The following is a 22,799-nucleotide window of genomic DNA, read 5'->3' on the forward strand; positions in this document are numbered from 1 at the left end:
TCGAGTATGAGGAACAATTAACACATAAGCAAATTATCCTCTACTCAGCTCACTTAATTGCTTTTCTCCAATCCTATTTGTAACATGAATCAATTTACAGATGCACTTTTAAAATATTGCTAACTTCCTCAGCATTGTCATCTCTGTTGTCCAACAGAACAGTTTCAGGAAAACAAAGCTTCCACCTACAGCAATTCAACCCCAGGCTTCATTTGCATCATAGTAGTATGCACAAATCACACTAGTGACACCGAAACTACTTCATTATCCAAATTCTGAATGCTAAATTTTTTAAAATAAAATCTTCAAGTTAGGCAACTGTCTTGTAATAGAAAATTATTTAGATAAGTGAGGAATGAATGCCTCACATATTTTGAACAAAAATATTATCTCCAAAAGTTGAAGCTAGAAGAACACTTCTTAAAAGTTTCTGAAAAGTTTCATTAATGGAGCTTTAATTTGGTGCTCAAGAATATATTTGAAATAATGAGGAAACCACTTCCATGCTGTTTGGCTGACTGGGGCCAAGAAATTTTGTCAAGTAATGTGTGAGAAAAAACTGAAGAGAATAATTCATGAGGCACCATCAGTATTTTAAAACTGTCCACTAGAAAAATTTAACGGTTTTAAGAAAAATCTTGTTAGCAACAAAACTGGGCTCTGTTGAACATTTACACCTTACTTTGAATTAAACTACAGATCAAAACAAAAACACTGCTAATACAAAATATTGTATTGTACATAACAATGTTTTGTATTAGCAGTTTTTGTTTTGATCTGCAGTTCAGTTATAACACTATTTCTACATCTGATTCTCAACGCAATCAGGAGCTGTCGTAACATCTATATAGTCTTAAATTCCTTATGAAGATTACCTGCAAGAACCAAAACAAAACCTCCAAACCCAACACACATTTGAAGGCCACCGGCTACAACATTCACTGGGTGCAAACACAGTCACCATAACTGAACAGGACAGGCAACTGATGCTTTAAGTGATGGGTAACTTAGGATCACATTTTTAGTTTTTAACTTCCCAGTATCAAAATGATTTCATAAACATTCACATTAGTCCAAATTTCCTAGGAAGTTCCACCCCCATTTTGTAAGCTATTTCCATTTCTCTGTTTTGTAAGCTATAACTTTAAGAATGTAATTTCAGAACACCTAAGTTTGTCCAAACAGGCAAAATGAGAAAAAAGTGTCTTTGAAAGAACTACGTTCATGTAATTTTTACCTTGGAACATATAACACTGGAAAACTGCTATGACTGAAAAATAAGAAGTTTTAAACCTCATCCACACAAGATAATTATCTTCAAGTGTCAAGCACTGAAACCAAAACAGGTTTGCAGGAATTAAACCAGTATTGCCTTTTTTATGGCCTGACAACTGTGCCCAAACTGTGTTCTGGTTTAGTTCAAATTTATTAATTCTAAGCAATCTAAGTTATTCAAATACAAAAGAAATTTAAGCATCCTGAACAGTCAACCCAAAGCATTTCATAGCATTTTAGCCATCATGATTCTGATAAGGGCTTCTCAGTGTTTTTGTAGTCTCCACTGAGACTAAATCCATCCCTAATAATCAGGAATAGTTTGGTGGAGGATGAGTTTCCTTCTGCAATTCTTTGCAAGGTTGCCTGTCAGCAGGAAGGAAACTACAGATAATGAATGCTGCAAGGGGCTTTTCATCTCATAGTTGAGAAGCTGAGCAAGCCTACCTACCCCAAGCCCTCCACAGCAGCTGCTCACTATTAGCTCAAAAGCAACCTTCTCATCCTTGACATCCAAGTGCTGAATAGAAAGGGAAAAGATGAACAATTATACCCAAAAAGGAAAGGCAAACTTTACTTCAAGGGCTGGTAGATTTTTTAGCAGCTAGGGCTGTAATTCTAATTACAGAATTCCACTTAAATATGCCTTTCCCAGACCTTTCGAATATCCATGTTCAGTCAGTTATGGTGTTCTTTGAGATCTTAGTATCTTCAATAGAGTTTTTGTGGCTGCACATCCTGGATAACTAAGAACCATGCACAGTTAACAGACAGCTTGCCTGCTGCATTTCTGTTGTAGACATTTCCCTCCTCCTTCCTTAGTTTCATTGAACATAATTTTTGATGAAAAATATTTTGCAAGTACACTTCAAAGTGAACTAGGTGCTCCAAAAAATACTGAAACTAACTTGCTTAACATCTTTGAAGCAAAGTGTTGAATATCTAAGTTCTAATGCCTTTCTGTATTCTGTCACATTAAATTAACTGCCAAGAAGTACAATGCTCACCAGGGAACAAAGGCAGGACGCTTCACAGTAATTTCCTGGGCAGGAAATGAAAGGCTACAGATAACGCTGAGCTGTGAATCCTTGACTTTCACGGCATAAGACTCAAGTTCTTATTAACTGATGAGCGATAGCACACTGACAATATTAAAACCAAAATCTGTACTGATTCAGCTGTCCAGTGTTTGCACACAACTGGTGAGAGAAGTTGAATCAACTCACAAATTATTGTAACTTGATTTATCTATTAAAGCCTTTTGTATTACTTGTATTTGCTTAAGATGGCATAAATAACATCTGTAAAAGAAAACTGCTCCAAAAGAAAAGAAAGCTCTGCCCTATCCCACACTTCAACTACGTAGAGAGGAAAGGCATGTTTCCACTGTAATAGCAAGCAGAAACTCCCACAACCCTTCATTACCCACAAAATATGTCATATCCATGAACTAACCTCTAGCTCTCCCCTCTGTCTCATGTTCTTACATTAACAACCAGACAACTAGATTTTTTTCTCTAAATATTATTTAATTAAAAACACTAAATCAGCTTTGACTTTTATTTTATATATGTACAATAGTTACCAAATAATGAATACACTTAATCAGTTATGTTAAATTTCACATAACGTCAAAGGACATCAGCATGGCATGGAATAAATTCACTGCCTTTTGCAGATACAAAAAATGCACTAATGTTAATTGTGATCACTATTTTGGTGTGTGGTTTGTTGGTTGGCTATTTTATAACCTGCTTATTAATTCTCCAAATAATGTTGCCATAAAAACAGTGTAAGTAGTTAATTGATCAGTTAATATATTAGCAAATACGAACATTAGTAAAGTTTGCAAGATATCCATTGCAAAATTACATCAAGTGTAGTACTGAATGTATTCACATGAAAGTCACCTTCAGTTAGAAAAGTTTTGAAAAAGAGCCCAGGTTGGAGCTGTGCATTAATTTGGTCAAACTGATTCATATGAATGAACAGTCAAGTTTTTCAGATATTGAAAATACGACTATCCTTTTTAGTATTCACAAACATTTGTGTATATAGTATGTGTATGTGTGTAAATATATATATGTAGATATAAAGTGAAGATATGTTAATGTAAAAATATACTGTTCATCCACTCCCAATTACACAAAATTCAGTTTTTGGACATTAAACTGTGCAAGTATGAATGTCCATTTCAAATCTACATTCAACCAGGAACAAATACTTAGAAGTATTTTTGTAAACATTTGAGATAGGGAAAATCCATTTACAAAAGAATCCTCCTTTAGCACATCAGCATCACTTCAGCTTGAAAGTTTTGTACAGCAGCTTCAGCTGGCATATTGTGAATCTGCTCAAATCAAAGAGCTCACACTGTCTTAGATCAATATGTGTGAAAGCTCATCAAATGCAGAAATTTCTTTCATTCTTAATCACCATCCATTTCCAGTTTACCAGCAAAAATAAAATGCACTTGGCTACAAAAATATTAAGGAATGTTATTGAAAACAAAAGGCTATTTTGGTAGAAGAAACTACAAAAATAGTTGAGTCATGTTGTAAAGCTTTAATGCAAAAGCATTACAGTACAGATTTTCTTTACAACCTTAAAGCTTAATCAACACCAAATTTAAATATCCATCTCTCAAGTGCTTGAACAACACGTGCTCAGTAAAAGTCTTTCTCCACTGTGAGCGAGTGTAATTACGCAGGAGCCAGGCTCAGAGTCTCAGCTGTCTGTGGAGCGCCGTCCCTCGTCCCATTGGCAGCGACCACCGGGGTTGAGACACTCTGATAGAGCGACGTTGGACAACTCAACTCTGCTCCGCTCTCATCCTCTCCAGTATCTGAATCTGGTGTTACCGAACTGTTCTCTATCCCCAGGATCTCACTCACTGTTTGAGGCAATTCCTAGAAATGAGGCAGCAGGGGAAATATTAAAAATCACCGTAATTAAATTAATAAAGTTAACAACTAAGTCCCCTCTGTCCATCCTGCATTCCCAGTACTCATTCATCTCAGCAGTCATTCACCTGAACTTAACTGCACTGAAAGCATCTCAGCATTATTTACATTACAGTTACCATTTTCTGTAGCTGCCTTTCAAAAAGACAGCAAAGGAAACACACTCAGGAATCAATTTCTGATTAACAATATAATCTTCATTACAAAAGTGAAAGTCTAATCAATTACTACAATTACACTTTGTGTTATTAAAATTATTTTTGAGTAACCCACTAGTTTTTGCCTAGTAAGTCCAGCATGCTTTCAATGCAATGCACCTTTCAAATAGTTTTTTTCTCAAGCACAACAAATATCAAATTTCTTGATGTTACCTAGAGAGTGGAGAAATCACAACCAAAAAGCACAATTCAGCTTTCCCCCAGTGAACAGTATTACTCCATAAAATCACTCTTGCTTACAGACCTCTTGAACATAGGCATTGCACAGCTACACAACATGCTTTACTGTACCCAGGCATTCAGTTATTTCACAAGTCATACATGAACACTTATAGCTAACTACATACTTTAACTGTCTATAAATATTCACAGTAGATAGATATCTTTACCTTGCAATTCATCATCTGCATAGAAATTGCTTCTGCTTTGCAGAGTATATATTCCACATCAATTTTCATAGACAGTTCATTGATATGCTAAAAATAGATTCACAAGGCATAGTGAGATAAATGATAACTATGTTTTACCCAAAATGCACTAATACTGTATGCACCTTACTAGCCTGCCCCTTAAGCTATGAAATGCTAGACATAGTCTATAAGCTTTGAGGCTACTCAAAGATACAGTATGGAACAGCTGCCTTTCACCAGCATCCAAGGTCTGCAAGAGGAATCCATAGTACCTCTAAATGTGACAAACTATCTGGCCCTCCTGCATACTTCCCCCAGCAGCTCACATTTTCAGAGGCGATAAATTAGATCATAGAAGATCTAATCTAGAAAGTTAGTATTAAATATAATAAGCAATTGTCTGAGGGGAGAACCATTTTCCATCTATTAATGATCTTATCACTAAACACAGACATCCAATGTCATTTTGAAAGCCTGCAGGATAGACATTCAGTTGACATTTAACCCTTCAGAAGATGGTATGCACCTTTCCCTCCCTCAACATAAACCACAATCATATTGCATTAACTCCAAAAAGTTAAATAATATTTTAATTTAATGCCCAAAAGACAGCTCCATACTACCCACTAGGAAGACAACTCTATTGCAGCCAAAACCAGCACAATAATGCATAAGATTTTGATACCTTTAGTATTTCATTAAAGCCATAGTGCTTGTCCATTATTTGCTGTTTTTCAGATTCTAGGATAGCACAACAAAGGAGAAGATGAAAATTCTGACAAGGCAATTCTGTCCACATGACCTGTTGAAATATAAAAGCCCCACATTTGAAATGCTTATACTTTTCTTCTGAAAAGTAGTTCTTAGAAAATAAGTCCTCCAGCCAAATCACTTAAGTAACAATAAGCTGGTTTTGAAAGCAACTTAGCATTTGTAAAATTATTCGAATTTTACTTTTGGCCCTTTAGAGACAACTGAAAGTTTGAGTCACCAAATGCTTATTTGATTCTTAAGACACTGTGCACTATAATACTACTAAACTGCTTGAGCTGTGGTCTTGTGAATGTGGGCTCTGCCTCAGCTCATGTGAAACACAAGTAACTGAAGCTAACAAATTATTTGTTCGGCTTAGAGTATCTGTATTAAGTGTGAATTGGCAGAATTGTGTCATGCCCAGCAGCTGCTAAAAAGGCTTTGTTTATAAATAAGGTGCTAAAGTTGTTCCCAATCCTGCCACTATGAGGACCCGAGACATGCACATGCAGGTAGTGGGGGTGGGTGGGTATTCCTTTCTGACTGAAGGAACATTGGCTTTCGGTCCCATGGAGGACACAATTAATCACTCTTGAGTTCATTGGGACAGAAAAGTGCAACCTCAGTACTAATACTCTATTTCAGCACATTCAGAAAAACCTTTAAAAAAAAGTATTTGAAAAGAACATGTGGTGGGCAGAAAGCTGGAGAACAATTTTGCCAACAAAACCAGAAAGAAGCTAAAGTCTGTTTGCACAAATTGCCCTGACAGATAAAGGGATTTAAGACAATGGATTTACTCTCAAAAAAGGCAGGTAAGAAATCAGACTGCTGAAAATTAGTTACTTCATTAGCAAAAAAGTTTTTTCATCATTATTGATGGAATAGAGTCTTATAGCTAAGTAAGAGCTTATACTTGAACTTTCATCACTAGTACATGAAACCTGTGAAGAGAATTGCACAAATCACAAAGATATCCAAACCAAGTTCACCCAAAATAAGGTGCAATTAATCCTGAATGTTTCAATTAAAATCCAGTTCAGAAATTAAATTTTGCATCTTTTTCAGACAACCAATATTCTCTTAAAGCATTCTCTCACTCCAGGAGAAAGACTGGAATGCAAGTAGGCTGATAAAAAATAACAGTTGAATGAAAATGCCTATAATCTACCAAACACAGTCTGTCTACACACTATTGTGTTCTTCTACTCTTAATTCATAAGAAGGAATATTGACAGTTGTGTGTTGACTTTATTCAACATCAAGTTGCTGCAAAAAAAAAAGAAAAAAACAACCATTGCTACCATTGCTATTTGTGATAAACCTTTCAAAGTTTATCAATGTTATGTATGTAAACACATAACAGCAGCATCACAACATGCTGGAAGGATGGAAGAAAAAACAGCATTTAAATTATAAATGTGAAAGTAATATAAAAATAAGGAGCAATAATTCTTTTTCTTTTTTCCTTACAATATAGCTCAGCAGCCATGAATATTGTAACCAATATATATACAGTAAATGATTCCCAAGTCCTTCTGGTCTTATGTTACGCAAGTGGTACAAGAATAACACCCAAGCTGGGTGGGAGTTAGTTGTAATTTTATTACAGAATTTTTTTCCGTGTTTCTTCTAAGCGGCCTACTGTGCAAACAGAAGATTAAGAACTGGCTGGAAATACCAGGTGATATTGCCTGTCTCTCCAAGGTCAAGGAGGGACTGAACTACTCCCAATTTTGGGACAGCCAAGAAGTGAGTCAGTAGACCGTCTGGGCTAAAATGAGCTAAAAGTAAACCTTTCCACAGCCAGAGAAGTTTAACCCACACACAAAAGGCATTGCATGCAACATTCACCAGAATCCTGAAATTAACACATTAGACAGAAAACGCCCCAGAAGTCCTACAACCAGGGACTGAAATCTCAGCATGGTATGAAGGAGAGGTACCATCTATGCTCTGTGAGTATGTCACAGTGTAATATAGCCTTCAAATGGATTCTCTCAATTCATCTGCTATTACAAAACTGGACATGAGGTTTGCTCAGCCAAATACCCAAAAAAGTAGTTAATTTTAAAGCCTTTGTAAATGCCACTTACTTCACTGATACCAGTGGAGCTGCATGGCTATGCACAGGAGAAAATACAGCCCACTGTAAGCTGGACTGATCAAGGTGACACTGGCCTTCACATAAACATCAACATAATGCCTTAATTACTTTGTCTTAAAAAGGAAAACAAGATATTCCCTTTCCCATTCCATATCTCCCAGCAAAGAAATACTTGTAGTAAACATACATTATGATGTGCTGTAAGAAACCTACAAGACTATCATATATCAATAGGTTTCCATCATCTCCCTAAGAGGAAAAAAAAAAAAAAAACTTGGGAGAGAAATAGAGTGTTTCTTTTCTGTATGTACACACAGATATGCATTAAAGCAGAGGTGATAAAACCATGCTAGCCTGGGACTATAAACTATAAATAAAAGTACTGTTGTCATCAACTTAAAAAGAAAAATTAGTCTTTAAAAAAATATTGAGAAGACAACATAATATGTTGGGCAAAGAGACGAGTGCATCTCCCCTCCCAAATCATTATCATTTATATCTTGGAATAAAAGAACCCTTCTGGTCTTGTACATATTGGTTTCCTTATTTATTAATGTTATCCATAAACTTTTTTGTCCTCTGGTTGAAATACCACCTCAATACCCTGTGATAGTAAATTCCACCAACTGATGATAAAAAAGCTAAAAAATATTTACTTTAGACAGTTTTAAATACTGGTCCTCCTCTTTATGTGACTTTTTTATTAGTGGAAAAAGTAAATAAAAGTATCAACATTATTTTTCATCACACCAGAAACATTATTTTTCATTATAGTACAAACTTTATGCATCTCAGCCCTGTTCTTTTCATTACCCTTCTGTTCCCCAACACACATGATACTTTGTCCTAGAAAATACTTTTTCCATTCATCTGAACATTTATTCTCGTCTTGAGTTTTCAGTGAATATTGTGCCCCTGTTGAAAGCATCTTAGACAATAAGACTGTACTGTTGACACACTTCAGTTTTCTTGAAACAAAGATTAAAGACAAAAATAGCAGTTTATCTTAATTATTCCATCTGATCCCAAGATCACCTAAACCAAAAAAAATCTCATTAACCCAGAATTATCAGAACTTCAACATTACACCGTGTTGATTGGCATTACAAGGCTTATCATCAAGGTTAACAATCTTCTGACATCATCCTCCTCTCATGATTTTAGCTAACACAAACTACACTGACAGTGCTTCATTCAAGTCAATCTATAAAGAATCACCAATACCAAAGAATTAATCAAAAAAAAGCTCTTTTATCATGAGCTGTTTTCCATTAACAGTTAACTTACTATTTTCACTTAAGAGTCTCAGTTGAAGGCTACTGTCCAAATCTTTTTGAAAAAGCCACTTTATCCAGACCAGCTCCAGTAAGTATTTTTCATTAACTTCACAAATTATTCTTTAGGCTAAAAAGACATAGGAAATGCTCGCTTGTCCTCACATTGTGATACTAAATCCTTTCTTTTTTTTAATTTATCAGACTATTAAACACTTTGCAAAATGATCCATGTGTTTTGTTCTAAAATCCAAAAACTGCTGGAGTTTGTGTGATGAAATATTTCCTTACCTCCCAGAGTCGAAGAATGTCTTGAAAACTAAATTCCCTTTTAAATCTGATAAGAAGCCACCGGAAGCAAAAATAAAGGTAGCCTGAGTCTTGAGATTCTAGGAATAAGAGTGTGACGTTTCAGAAGCATCGAATTTGGTCCAGACAACAGGTGAAAAAAAATAAACCCCACACTTTACAGGCACACGCTCACACCACTAATTTTTAAGATGGCAGGCCCTTTTTGAATCAAAGATAATTGCCACAGTAGAGCATATTTTTAAAATTGGTAACAGGATGACCATGTTTTTCAATAAGCATAGAGCAATCATTGAAATATTTTAGGCATTATAAAGTTACAACTCCCGAACTCATATAATATTGGAATCATATTTTGACTGCTAAGGAACAGAATACGGGGAGCGGTTTCAGTTACTGTGCATGAATAATACACCTACCTAAATAACTGCAAAATCCACTGTCTAGTAAACGAAGCAAATGACTCAGCTGAATTAGTTGTGTCTTCATACCCTGCATCTGTTCTTCAAAATTCTGATGCTGTATGGAATAAAAAATTAGCACTGTCATTTTTATTAACTCAATTTTGAGATTTGCTGCTATTTTAAAAGAAGTTTTGTTATTGCAACAGTGTTCCTCACCCTTTAGGTATTTAATGTATGAATATTTAACTGTACTTCTATCTAATGAAATGTCTGCCTTTTACTGACAAGTTTAACTAAAGCACTGAACTGTATTTCCTTGCTAACGTTTTTGTACGTAACAAATGATAGTTTAAATCTGCCTAAGCTCTGTCTTTCCAAGCAGTATGACTGCACTCTAACAAAAAACCCAAATTTTCTTTTACTTTCATATCAGTCACGCACTCTTTTGCCACATGCACAAGCCATAAAAGCTTCAGTTTGTGGGAAGTCTAAACTGCATTTAACAAAAGCCAAAAGGCAGGTATACAATGAAACCATTATCCCGAAGAAAATCCTGCTTGAGGACTCCTGATAAACACAAATTTGTCTGTGACAGTTACTTTGGAATTCTCAAAGAGCCGAATATGCCTGTGTTGTACAGCAATACTACTGCAAACCTCAATCAACAAAAGTGTATTGACTCCAAACATAATATGACTGCTTTAAAAGAATTCAAAAAACCCAGGGAAATTTATAAAATAAAATTAACCCCAAATACTATCTGTAGCTTATCTGTTTATGTGAGCTAAAAAAGCCTCATTTTACCATTTGATCCATGTATGATACAAAGCACCAAAAGGCATCTACTTCATTCTCCATAACATACAAGACAGGTGACAGCAAGTCGCTCATCCCCTGGACATAACCTTGATGGAGAAAAAAGCAGAAGGGGAGAAAAAAAGCAAAAAGGAATTTATACTCAGCAGTTAAACAGTAATTTTTCAAGTGTGATGAATGACTGAGTGAAACAAATGTTAGCACATGCAGATACTATAATTCTCCAATTCAACTACGAGTAAAGACAAATTTGCATTAATAGGCACCAACATCCAGCAGATCTAATAAGATTTATCAGCCATTTCTACCAATCTTAAGAGAACATAAAGCAAACGCATTGCTCAGTAGCTGTTAAAATATGTACAAATTGACTTTGTAGACAATAGATTTTTAGTAAAAATGTTCCTATTTAGAACTCAGGAGCCTATATCGATATTTTTAAGATTAAGTCTATACCTTGCACCATCACAAATATGAACCTGTATATAGTCTCCTTTCTATTTGTACTTGGTTACTTTCTTCTAGACATTTAAAATTTTTGAATATCTTTGCACTCCCCCACCCACTCCCAATGAAGATTTTCTTTTCAAATTCATTTAAAGAGATATTGAGTTGCAATTCCAGAAAATCTCAGTGCAACTGTTCTTATGAAGAAAACTTTGTATTTTATGCTTTGTTTTCTTTCTGTCACTGAACATGCTTTAAGGATTCCTTTATTTAAGGAAGTTGGGACTGTTCTGCTTGGACAGCACTTTTTCTGAACCAAGCAGACAACAATGAAGAATTCAACCTATCAAAGTGAGAAAGAAAATTAATAGTAAAATATTGCTTGCAAGAAGCACAAAAGCAACACATATCTAGATCTGATTCAAGGACATGCATTTAGGTTTTGTGCCTAAAACTGGTGAATAAAGTTCATACCACCTAAAAAGTACTCACATGCTTTCAAGAGAAGATGTCATTTAACTGGAGAAGGAAATGCCCACTAAAGCATGTAATTTTTACAAACAGCTATAAAATTTTAGTTGTACAAAAAAGTTCAAATTATTCAGTTTTTAATGCTTCTTCCAGCTTTCTTGTTTGCAACTAATAGTCCATTTAAGTAGAGCATAATGATTTTTACACGTAATTTTCCCCCTTTTTCCCAACTCTTCCAATTACCACTAATGCTAGTGTCAGCTTATCTATTGTCCAATTGTTGCTGACCTCCCTAAATAGGAGAACACAATTAATGTGTGTATCTATCATAAGTGATTGGTTCAACATAACATTTCTCAGTTGGCTGACTTTATTTCTTAATGATATAATTGTAACTGTGTAACTGAAAAGAGGATTAGAGTCAATAACTGAAAATACAGAGCAGCTGTGAGAAGAAAAATAGAATAAGTAACAGCAAACATGTAAATAATTAAAAGGTCAAAAGAAAAAAATAGTTTTGTTCCTCACATAGTTAATACTACAGCTAACTAAAAATAAATGCAGAGAAAATTCTGTCCAAGGCACTTTTAAAGGCTAGTTAATAATAAAACAAATTTCATTAATGCAGAATTAAGGAATTAATTCAGAAAAATATTCTGTTAACAGCTGTTCTGTCCCCTCCCCTATCTGACAGTTTGTGGCATTTTTCAGATCCCTCTAAAGCTGCTGTCAAAAGATTAAGAGCAGCACTGCACAAATGTGCAGAAGACTTGGACAGTTACTATGTCAAATTTACTGTATTTCCATTATTCCTGCTTCTTATAAAACAAAAGACTTATCCACTGTGCACATTTAAGCCATCTCAACAATGTTTTTAATGGAGTGGGTGGTGAATCTGCTTTACTTTCACCTTTAATGGCACTGTGCATTAATGAATGTTGAAATGTGTAAAGAGGTGACAGAGCTATGTTTAAACCATCAGTTTTAGTTTCCTCTTTTTTCAAGCCAAAGATCAAGACTCTCTTTCAGAGAGAACAAAAGCTGATATGAACTACAGCTCTGCAGCGTGTTTACTAGCAATTAAATATTTCATCTTACTTTTTGTTTTCAAAATCTAGCACAAAGTGGGCTTTTAGAATCCAAAAACTCTTCTGATACAGATTACCACAAAAAACTCCTAAGTATACAACAGCCAAATGTCATGCCAGGAGTGGAGGGGGAACCAACTACAAGTATCTAACAAGTATCTTTCCCTCCCTCTCAAGACAATTAACAAGAAGCCAAGACTTAGCCATCACACTAACACTGAGATTAAAGCAAGATGTTATAAGCTCTTCCCTCTGCAGCAGATGCATGCACTAAAATGTAATTTTTGACAGATTGCTAAGTGCACTTCTCAAGAACCAGCTTTTAAAATATTCACAAGAACACCACGTTACAAACAGCTGGTTCAGCAGGCTGAGCTTTAATTACAGCAGTGGCAGCTGGCTTATCATTTTTATTGATATTATCAGTCTTAAAAATATATATAACACTCAAGCTCCAAAGAACCAAACCCATTTAAAACTCTGAAAAGCAAGCCTGCCTCAATTCTATCAAAAAAATCAACACAAATAAACCTAAACCACAAGAACTTAACAAAAACCACACAAAAACCCCCAAAACAATGAAAGAACCCCACAACAGTAGGTCTGTGAAGACAAACTACCACTTAATTCCCAGTCCCATAATTGATGAGTTCACATGCCTAAGACAGGCACCAAATTGAAGAGAGGAAGAAAAATTGAACAAAGTTATCTACATCATTAAATACTACAAAATATTAATTTTTTTAAAAACATTTTTAAAAAGTATTGTAATCAGCATAAGTTCAATTCTATTGATAGGACTTGGCATAAGCAAAGCTGCATATCAGAAGCCAAGAAGGCTTTTACATTCAGAGGAACACAACTTACCTAAGTCAAAATCATACATGCAATAGGTCATCAAAATATCATGAAGTAAAATCAGCCCTGGATTATCTTCGCCTTCATAGAACTTATTTGTTCGATCCGTCCTGTTAACATCTTTTTCTAAGAAAACAGTCCAGATTTAAAAACATTTTCAAAACCAGTCTTACAAAGCCAGCATCAAATTAATTCAGAAGTGTGAAAGCGGATGATTTCTTCCTCAAACACTGCTGCAAAGCTTTGAAGTGTTAAGAGACAACTGCATAACGGAATCTCATTTCAAAATAAAGAATATTTTAAAATAAAGGAAATCCCTCCTATCTGCAGTGAAAGGATTTGCTCACAAACATTTTAAAGCTTTCTGCCTTTTCTTTGATAATGCACTTTATGGAAAAAAATCCTGATTATAATTCAGCAAAAATGTTTTACACTTAAGAGGATTAAAACCAATTTTATGCGAGTTAACTCTACAATGCCATTTATGAATACTGATGCAACGTAGCATAAGCCATAGTTGGAAAGTTCCCACATGATCAGCTCAAAGATATTGTGGTATTGTGAAAGTTCATAACAACATTTTGTAAATACTATGCAACAAGCTCCTGTAACTCATAGCAGATGAAACTGCCTCTTTCATCAGGCAGTTTTGATGCCTGAAACATACCAAGCACCCAGTATACTCTTTAATAAGGTGAAATTCAAGACCAGCGTATTTTGAAATTTTGCAAAATTTTGAATGCAGTTTGATAAAGGGCATATTTTGTAGTTTCAGATCTATTTTGCCACATAATGCCAATATTGCCACATTCATTTCAAATGCTTAAAAATTAAAATAATTGTCTCAACAGAAACAAACACGTGGCCTTTTTTAACTCAGAATTATTTTTTTTCTGTTATCATTCTCTAAAAATGTAGTTTATTAATCTACCAAGACTAGACTACTTTGACCCTTTCAGCTTGCCTGTTGAATAACTGGCTGAAATAAGTTTAGTCTTTCTCTCAGACTAACAAAGAAATCTTGGCCTGTCACCTGAAAAAATATTTAGTAATCCTAAACATTGGTGCCCAAATCTCACTACCAAAGAGAACTGAGGACACAAACTGCTAATACTCAGCATATTTGATGAAATTTTTACAACTAGGTGTAAAACCCCAGAAGTCAGAATGCATATACACAAATCCCTATAAGAAATTATAAACTAACACATTCTTACTGTATGTCATTATTTTAACAACATTTCCACTAAAAACACATTAGGACATAACACAAAATGAAGAGTCTTTTCTTATTAAATAAAGGAAGCTTAAAAATCTAGCCAGTTTGTAACACTAATATGTAAAGCTCTGAGTTACTCTAGTTGAGACAGTTTTGATATTAAGTATAAAACCAAGTTTAGACAATTCTGAAAAGAGCAATATTTTGTTTTTAGTGCCTCTTCACATAGGCTCTTCAAAAGGGTACTTTCTTCAATTTCATATTAATTTTTAAAAGTGTGTGTGCAGTTAGGTATGTTTCTAAATGTGAATTTACCTATAAGACTGCGGTAATCTCTTAATCTTGAATTTCGCTTTTCTTGTTCCTCACTGACAGATTTCCACTGCAGTTTCATCCTGAAATATTCATCCCTGAAGAAGAAAGACAATTTTGAAACTAAACATTCACACTTTTTTTTTTTATTTAAGCATTCATTCGATCCATCAATTCGTTGAGATATATAGAGTAACAACACCCTATTTATGTAAGGTCTTTTCTACAAAATATTTCAAGAAAATGTCATGTGTTCTTGCATTCAACAATTTGAAACACGCATCAGCTGTGTTTCAAAAGGCTTTCTATATCACTATGTCTTAAAAAAAGATGCAGCTTTTAAATTTATTTTGTAAGAAAAAAGCGACTGTACTCACGTTTTCCTTTTTTGCAGATTTGCTCTCTCTTCTTTAGTGCTATTCCAAGGAAAATACCCCAAAAGAAATTTCCACGCCTCTTTTCTTAAAGTATGGCAGAGACCCTAGGGAAAAACGGATATGAAGCATTAACAAAACTATTTCCATAATGTGAGGAAACATTCCTAGATTGATACAACACTTCTCAAAGCAGAGACTTCAGGTTGGTTTCTTTTTACATTGGAGCCATGTCTCATATGCTAACTAGGTATCACACCAGGAGGAAAAGAGTATGATTAACCAGAAAACTGTAGAAGCACTGGATTCACACGTAGATTAAAAAACAAACTTCAGAAAATAATTTTCTTCCTATATTTTTGCTTAACTGCTAAAAATAAAAACCTTACAGGCATCACAGACTTCAGGAAGCAAAACAAAGTACCTTTAAAATGTGTCTATATAACGGTGCTTCTGGTTACAGTTGCCAAGCCTCTGGTCTTGCCACCATGTGATCTTAAGGACTAGTCTTCCATTTATTTGGGTTTTTTTAACAAATATTTTCATCTCACAAGACATGGCCCACCTTCAATGAACCTTTCAGCCAAAAATACTAGTATCCACTCAAGAAGCCTGCCTGTCTTTCCAAATAATGCTCAACATTTTTAGATGACAAAAATGTATGGAGCTGAATCATCCTGCTCTCATCAAGAGAGCTTCTTGCAACTCCTACAGTACAATCATAATAAAGAACTTTTGCTATCGCCACTTTGGGGATCTTCAGTCATGAATAAAAGAGAGCACTCACTTTCCTGGCAATGGGAAGAGATGACAGGAAAGTGGGCTACATGAAGAAAAGTTTTGTAGTAATTCTCATGATTGTGGAAGGGTCCTTATTTGGGCACATGGGGCATATGAATATTAAGGAACAGTGTTATTCTCTACTTCTGCTTGCAAGTATGCATCAGCAGGCACACAATGAATGCCTTAAAGGCAGCTGGATTCCCACCAAGATACAGAAAAACTGAAGTAATATCAAGTGAAAAAGCTACAGGATACAATTAAGTTTTCAAAATTTCCATCACAGAGATTAAATTCACATTCATACTGCAAAACCCCTCAGTTCAATTAAAAATATCAGCAAAAGTGTTTAGTAGTTCTCTGATGAGGGTCAAATCCCACCAAACTGCTGGGCAAAACCAGAAGCTTTTTCTGGAGAAGGATAAGAAAAAGCCTTTTAAGAGAAAAGAATAAACCAAATATCCTAACACTGAAACACTTTTTTTTCCCCACTTTCATTTGTTTTATCACTTAAGTTTCGGTATTTTTAACTCATTTCCTTTAGCCAACCACAAGATCACTCTCCTTGCAGAGCACTTTACATAGCTGCAAGACTGCTGAAGTATTTGATTGGCATGAAACCATGCTTTATGAAGTCTCTAAGTAATGACTGTCTGAGTCATGCTCAAAGTTCTGCATGAAACATTACAAGTGTAATGAAAGCAGCATAGCCACAGTTTGGGAAGGAAAATAAAAGCCAGAATCGAGCCATAGGTCTTGCTGAATTTAGAAAAACTAGTTACCCCTTTGAATATCAATCGCTTTATGTAGTCAACATCTAAAATTCTCCCTTCGGAGTCCATATTCTTAGCCCATTCTTCAGCTGACACAGGCTCTCTTCTACTAACTTCAGGCTGCTTCCCTAGGTCGATCTGAAACACACACAAAGGCATTACATGAATCCCAATAAAGTGCTTCAGTAGCTGCAAACAACTGCACAAATGGTACTAAGCTTGCCAGTTCCTTATATTCAGTGCAATTACATTTCCACATGCACATACCTCAGTTAGGCCACTGTAAGGATCTAAGGCTGCACCCACATGAACAAGTAGTAAACAAGCAGATCAGGAGAGTAAGACACTTGGTGCTGAGGACGTGGATATACATGTTAATATTTCAGATTTTGGAGGATGTATGTGTGTTTTGAATAACCTTCGAACTCCACAAACGCCTCTGAGTTAGCTTCCCATAAACTAATGCAACACAGCAAACAGGGACAATCAGGAGCTTCACTTCAAAAACACATTCCTGATACATGAGTGTCTCTTATAAAAGAACTGAAAACCAGCTCGGGTTTGGAGATGCTACCCTTACACAGACTGCACAATGTGACTGGAAAGATCAGTTTTGGTACACAGCCTCTTAAAAAACCCAAGGATGTATGTACTTTCAGAATTTATAACACCCATCAAAAGTTTCAGTTTGTGCTCAGTCTCTCAGTTCCCAAACTGCATGTCTAAGTACAGGGGAATTCAGCAGAATGTAAATTCTTACTTCCTAAAAATATTTTTATGATAACAACCCCCAAAACTGTGGTTTAACTCTTTAGAAGTCCAAGGCATTTGCCAGATGAAGACATAGAAGTCAATGTTATTTTACATATATAGCATTTGTTACACTTTTTCTCACTGATAAATCAACTAAGTGCTAGGCAGCAACTTAGAATCACATAGTTAATGCAGCTACTGCTAAGATATTAACACTAGCTTGAACTCAAAAAATCCCCCATATAGAACAGTTTAATTTTTAAAAATATGTAAGCTGCTTAAATAATAATCACAAGCATTTAAAAATAAACCTTTTCCACATACTGTAAAAGACTACAACAGGCATCCACAGTGATTCATGATCCAATTATAAGTTCATTCTAGCTTTGGCTCAAATCATACATAAATCTGTAATTTTTACACCCTAGACATTTCTTCATTCAATTAAATATTTTGTTTTAATCTTAAAAGAAACTGAAATGTTAGGTGCAATTAGCCAAGAAAGTTGGTTATTAGCCTGCATTCTACAATTTTACTTAATGTAGCTCTAATTGACCTCAGAGGAAACACTGAACATAAAATCGGTCACATTTCAAGGTTGCGCCTCTAACACAACTATAGTCACTATTTAATTAATTACAAACTTCCTTTCAAAGAAAATTCACATTTGCATGCATAAAAATGACATATTCAAAAGTAACTGATTATGATCTTAACTCTTGAGAATAAATGGTAATGTGCCACAATTGCATAAACAGTATAACTCATCATGCTTCATGTCCTGCCATTCTTTTAAAGGAGTGCATAAAAACAATCAGTGCATCTGTATCATTAATTTATAGACTCACTCGTGTAATGACTTCAAATCCTGGTTCCTCCTGCTGATTTATCTTCAGCCCTGGAATGGTATCATTGAAAAAGTCTGCCATTTCTGATGGTGGTCGCCTCTGATTTGATGGATCACTTGAACGTAAACTACCAACAATATAGTTTGTGACTTTGGAAAATTTTCCCATTGTTACTATGTATGGATCTTTCTTCCATTTCTGTTATAACAAGGAAAACAAGCAAAACACAAACATTCGTTTTTATAATATATTTGTAATGTATATCTAATTGTAATTCTTGTACTCAAAGCAAAGCATCAGGAAAAGTACTGTAGACCTCAAAATCGTTTCAGTTCCATGTATTGGTAGTAATACAAAACAATCATCCCATGATTAAAAAACTTATCTTAAGTATGAAGATAATAATAGATTTGAAAGATTGGATAACAGTGTTGTCAGTAAGCCTGAGGCATAGAAGTGGATCAGCTCCACTGCATGCCATCAGTGATTCCTGGCACAAAACAGATCTTACACCCAGCTTCCCTGCTCTCCCAGAGAAAACAGTCTGAACCATCATGTACTCTGCCAGGAATTTCACACAAATCTTGATATGACAACTAAATCCAGAGACTAATGTAATTAATTCATGATGATTTTCTTTAATTAAAGACATCAGTGGGTCAACCCTCTGGTCTCATTTAAGTCACTTAAGTTTTGCCTGCTGACCTTCACAAGTCCATAAGCCCCACTAAAATAAGCAGCTGTAGTATTAAAGAAAACCATATTTTTTTAGCCAATACTATCCTCTTTGCTGCTGTATTTCCATTATCCCTTCAAAAGTGTCAGAAAATAGCAACAAAAAGAATACTTAGTCAAGAAAAACTTAGAAAATTAGAATTTTTATGTTTTGGTAACTCCTAAATTTTTTCCTTTCCCCCCTAAGACCTTCTGTACCCAAATGTATGAATAACAGAGAACATTAACTTGAATAGGTTTGAAATAATACCACAGGAAAGTTAAGAAGCTATCACATCATAGAAAACAATCTACAATTAAATGTACTTTCTATAGTAAGCATTTGGTTTAGTATACAGTCAATGCCTCTATAATGGCATTATTCTTGGCAATAATTAACAACGTCATAAGTAGCATTATTGCTTCTACAATGGCATTAAATCATTACTCAGTGAATATTCTTGTGACATGGTAGGGTGCATTTTTTTAATACATGTCTTCAGAATAAAAAATTCAAACATAATACATACTTGTAATAAGCCATATGATGGTTCATCAAAGAGATTTTCAAAAGACTGAGACAGTGACTTCTGAGTCTTCACAAGAAGAACCCGTTCATCATGTGGAGATCTACAATAAAATTAAAAAAGGGTGTCTGGGCACAACTGGGTTTTTTCTGTAAAGTTTTCAGAACATTTATTGCTTTTTTGAAGTCACATTTCAGGCTTTGTGCAAAAAGTAAAAGATTTGATGCAAGATCATTCTTAGTCCTTGGCACAAGGTAACCAACTAATGCTATATAAAACAGGACTTAGATTTTTCAAAAGATTGGTAATTTCCATATTAATTCTGAACTGTACTATTTCATTCCCTGAAAAATGAAGCTTTAGAAAAATTTTTGAGGAATTGCTCTGGAAGATAACTCCATTTACATGTATGTGATAAAATTATCTTCAAATACAGTTTTCCGGTTTTAACAATGGACAAAAAAATGTGACACAGGACATATAGTGAGACAAAGTTAGCCTCAACATAATATATGATGAAGCTCCCTTAACATAATAGAGGAAGTGAAAAGAGCCTATGTCACCCATACAGTTAAAGAATGCTTTCTACCCATTAGTAAATCTTACATTATGGCACCCTGTAAAACATTACATTAAGGAATACAAACTGCTTTTCAATATATAAAAGCACATCAACAAATTTCTAACCAATAGTACTGCAACAGATCCTGTCAGATTAATTCTAAGATTCATACTGATTGGAGGTTAAAAGACACCAGAGCTATTGTACGGTGAAACAGAGCCCTGCAAATATTTCTGTGTACACTCCAAAAGCTTAACGAACACAAACCCAGTTTGGCCTAACTCAGTTTTTGTACACTCCTGCTCAATACATTTGCTACTCAACAGGGTTCCACAGGCAGAAGAAAATAGTGACAAGGCAGTGAAACCATGCTGCTCCTAGTAATGAATCTGTTCTTTTGCTCTCACACCTACTCCCCCTGCAACATCCCATTTTGTCCCTTTCTTCAGCAAAGATGCCCCATTACTTCCTTAAGCAGCTGCTGAATCACAAATTTACTGCTCAGTAGGTGACAGAGGAGACAACAGCTCAGAAAGCAGGCTGGCATTCAAGCTTCAGAGTTTATATCAAGGCAGGAGAAAGCCAAGCACTTTGCCATCTGACCCTAATCCATTGCACAGGCTTACATTTATAAAATACCTTTATTGCACTCACAAAGTTTAAATCCACTATTTCTAGCCTCTGAAAGAAAAATTACATTTCTTTTTATTAGCACCTGCATCATCTACCATGTTATTGAAGTCAAAGATAAGAACTTTAATAAGCCTTATCTCTTTGCCATTCCAACAGGACAGGACACTGTAAACACTGACGGATATGAAATGCAACAAGAGATCTTCTTCTGAGACAGCCAGACATCACAGTCATAGTTCTGAGGCAGCAACAGTTAATGAGGCTCAACTGGCTTCTTCTGAAGAGCAGCACAGGGGCAAAGGCTGAGTCATCTATTATGTTTTCCTTAACTAAAAGAACTAAAACTTTGTACCATATCTCCCTTTTAATTACACACACTTTCTGGACAGTCAGGCAGGCATTAACACCTATAGGTAATGCTCAAAAATTTGTAAGCTATACACTTAAACTTTCTCATAGTCCTGTGACTTAAAGTGTCATCTGTGCACATTCTCAATATTAGACTGGTGCAATCAAACTAGAAGGCACATAATCCTTAGGGCAACAACTTACAACTATTTTGTATGAGTTTAACTGCTTGATTCTGATTTCAGCAATGACGTGATATTTTATAAAGAATGGTGTTAGAGAAGGACAAAATCTTCTGAGGTAATAGGAATATACAAAAATACCTATAATATAAAGATAAGATATGTATAAGCCAAAATTTCTGCCTTAGTATCCATATTGCATGTTTTATATAATTCAAGTTGTAATAATGAGTAATTACACTGACAAATATTTGCTTGTGGCATCCAAACAGCTAAGCAAACATCTTTTCCTAAATGAGGTTGTGAGCTGAGGTACATTATGTACTAAAGAATGAATACCTATCAGGAAACAACAGAAACATACAGACTGACTCTGTCATTTCCATAACTTGAATGGCTATTTGTTCTTTTCTCTTTCCTTAGAAAAAATAATTGTCATAATTCATGACTAGACAACAGAAGAGAATTTGGTGACAGGAGACCTTAACTGAATAAGAAAACTAAAACTGGAAGCTCCTGCTCAGGTGAATGCTTAAGGCCATCCAGATTGAATTTCCATAGCTGTCATTGCTTTTTGCTTTAAAGATCCTGAATGGTCTTGCATTTGTTAATGTTAACAACTGTTCAAGGTGGCAATTCCAAGCAGCACAATGCATCCTGCAAGCTTGAACATCATCTCAAGTTTTGCTGTCTTATCCTAGAAATAAATTAGAAAATTTCAAATACGTTACTGCAGTCCACAGGCAACAGATTACACTGATCTGGTACAAAGCTGTCTGTGACTCATCATGTAACACAGGTCTTTTTCCAGTGTTTACTACATCACTTGCTCCCAAAATCTGCTCCACCCTACCAGCAGCTAGTAAAAAGGTATCCACAAATAAGTAAACACAGCAGGATGCTCAAAAAGGAACAGTTTCCTTGGGGAAAAAGAAAGGAGGAGGAAGCAGGATGGCAGAACAACGTTTCCCTATGCCTGCAGAGGCTGGGAAATCACCAAACTAAATGAAAAGATGCTTAAGGAAGGGAACCTAGAGGAAAAGAAACAACCCTCAGGATTTAAGATGAAGTTATCATTCAGGATTTTCTAATCTACAGTTGTACAGAAAATATGCCTATTTACAAGTTCATCTTGTCCCCCTATTAGCCTCTCTTTTGGTCTTCCTGACTTTTCCCCTTAAAAAGGTCACATACAATGTGCAGCCAGTACCATTCCACCAGCTGGTGTCCTAGGGTGACTTTATGATGCTTATATCCCCAGTCATCTGTTCTTTTGTGCTGTATGTTGAGCTCTGTGCCTTTAAGACTGGTTCTGAGAACAAAGCACAGAAAGAAGAAGCCCACAGTTTGTTTTGAAAACCAGAGCTCACTCCTCTGCATT

At 35.3% G+C, this 22,799-nt stretch overlaps 1 protein-coding gene across 1 annotated transcript in view; it reads right to left on the bottom strand.

The window, feature by feature from the left end:
• Window positions 1–2,821: 2,821 nt before the first annotated feature.
• Window positions 2,822–22,799, bottom strand: part of TBC1D15 (TBC1 domain family member 15) — a 36,546-nt gene continuing 16,568 nt past the window's right edge. The window contains exons 6-17 of the mRNA XM_083860044.1: window positions 19,697–19,796; window positions 18,453–18,650; window positions 16,861–16,989; window positions 15,302–15,405; window positions 14,928–15,022; window positions 13,403–13,519; window positions 10,518–10,618; window positions 9,729–9,828; window positions 9,292–9,389; window positions 5,552–5,668; window positions 4,846–4,932; window positions 2,822–4,184 (exon numbers count right to left, since the gene is read on the bottom strand). Coding sequence (XP_083716170.1) covers window positions 3,978–4,184; window positions 4,846–4,932; window positions 5,552–5,668; window positions 9,292–9,389; window positions 9,729–9,828; window positions 10,518–10,618; window positions 13,403–13,519; window positions 14,928–15,022; window positions 15,302–15,405; window positions 16,861–16,989; window positions 18,453–18,650; window positions 19,697–19,796 — 1,453 coding nt within the window. The 3' untranslated portion in view covers window positions 2,822–3,977. The remainder of the gene's footprint in view (window positions 4,185–4,845; window positions 4,933–5,551; window positions 5,669–9,291; window positions 9,390–9,728; window positions 9,829–10,517; window positions 10,619–13,402; window positions 13,520–14,927; window positions 15,023–15,301; window positions 15,406–16,860; window positions 16,990–18,452; window positions 18,651–19,696; window positions 19,797–22,799) is intronic.

Source organism: Zosterops lateralis, assembly GCF_965231275.1.
Source record: "Zosterops lateralis genome assembly, chromosome: 4".
Taxonomy (NCBI): domain Eukaryota; kingdom Metazoa; phylum Chordata; class Aves; order Passeriformes; family Zosteropidae; genus Zosterops; species Zosterops lateralis.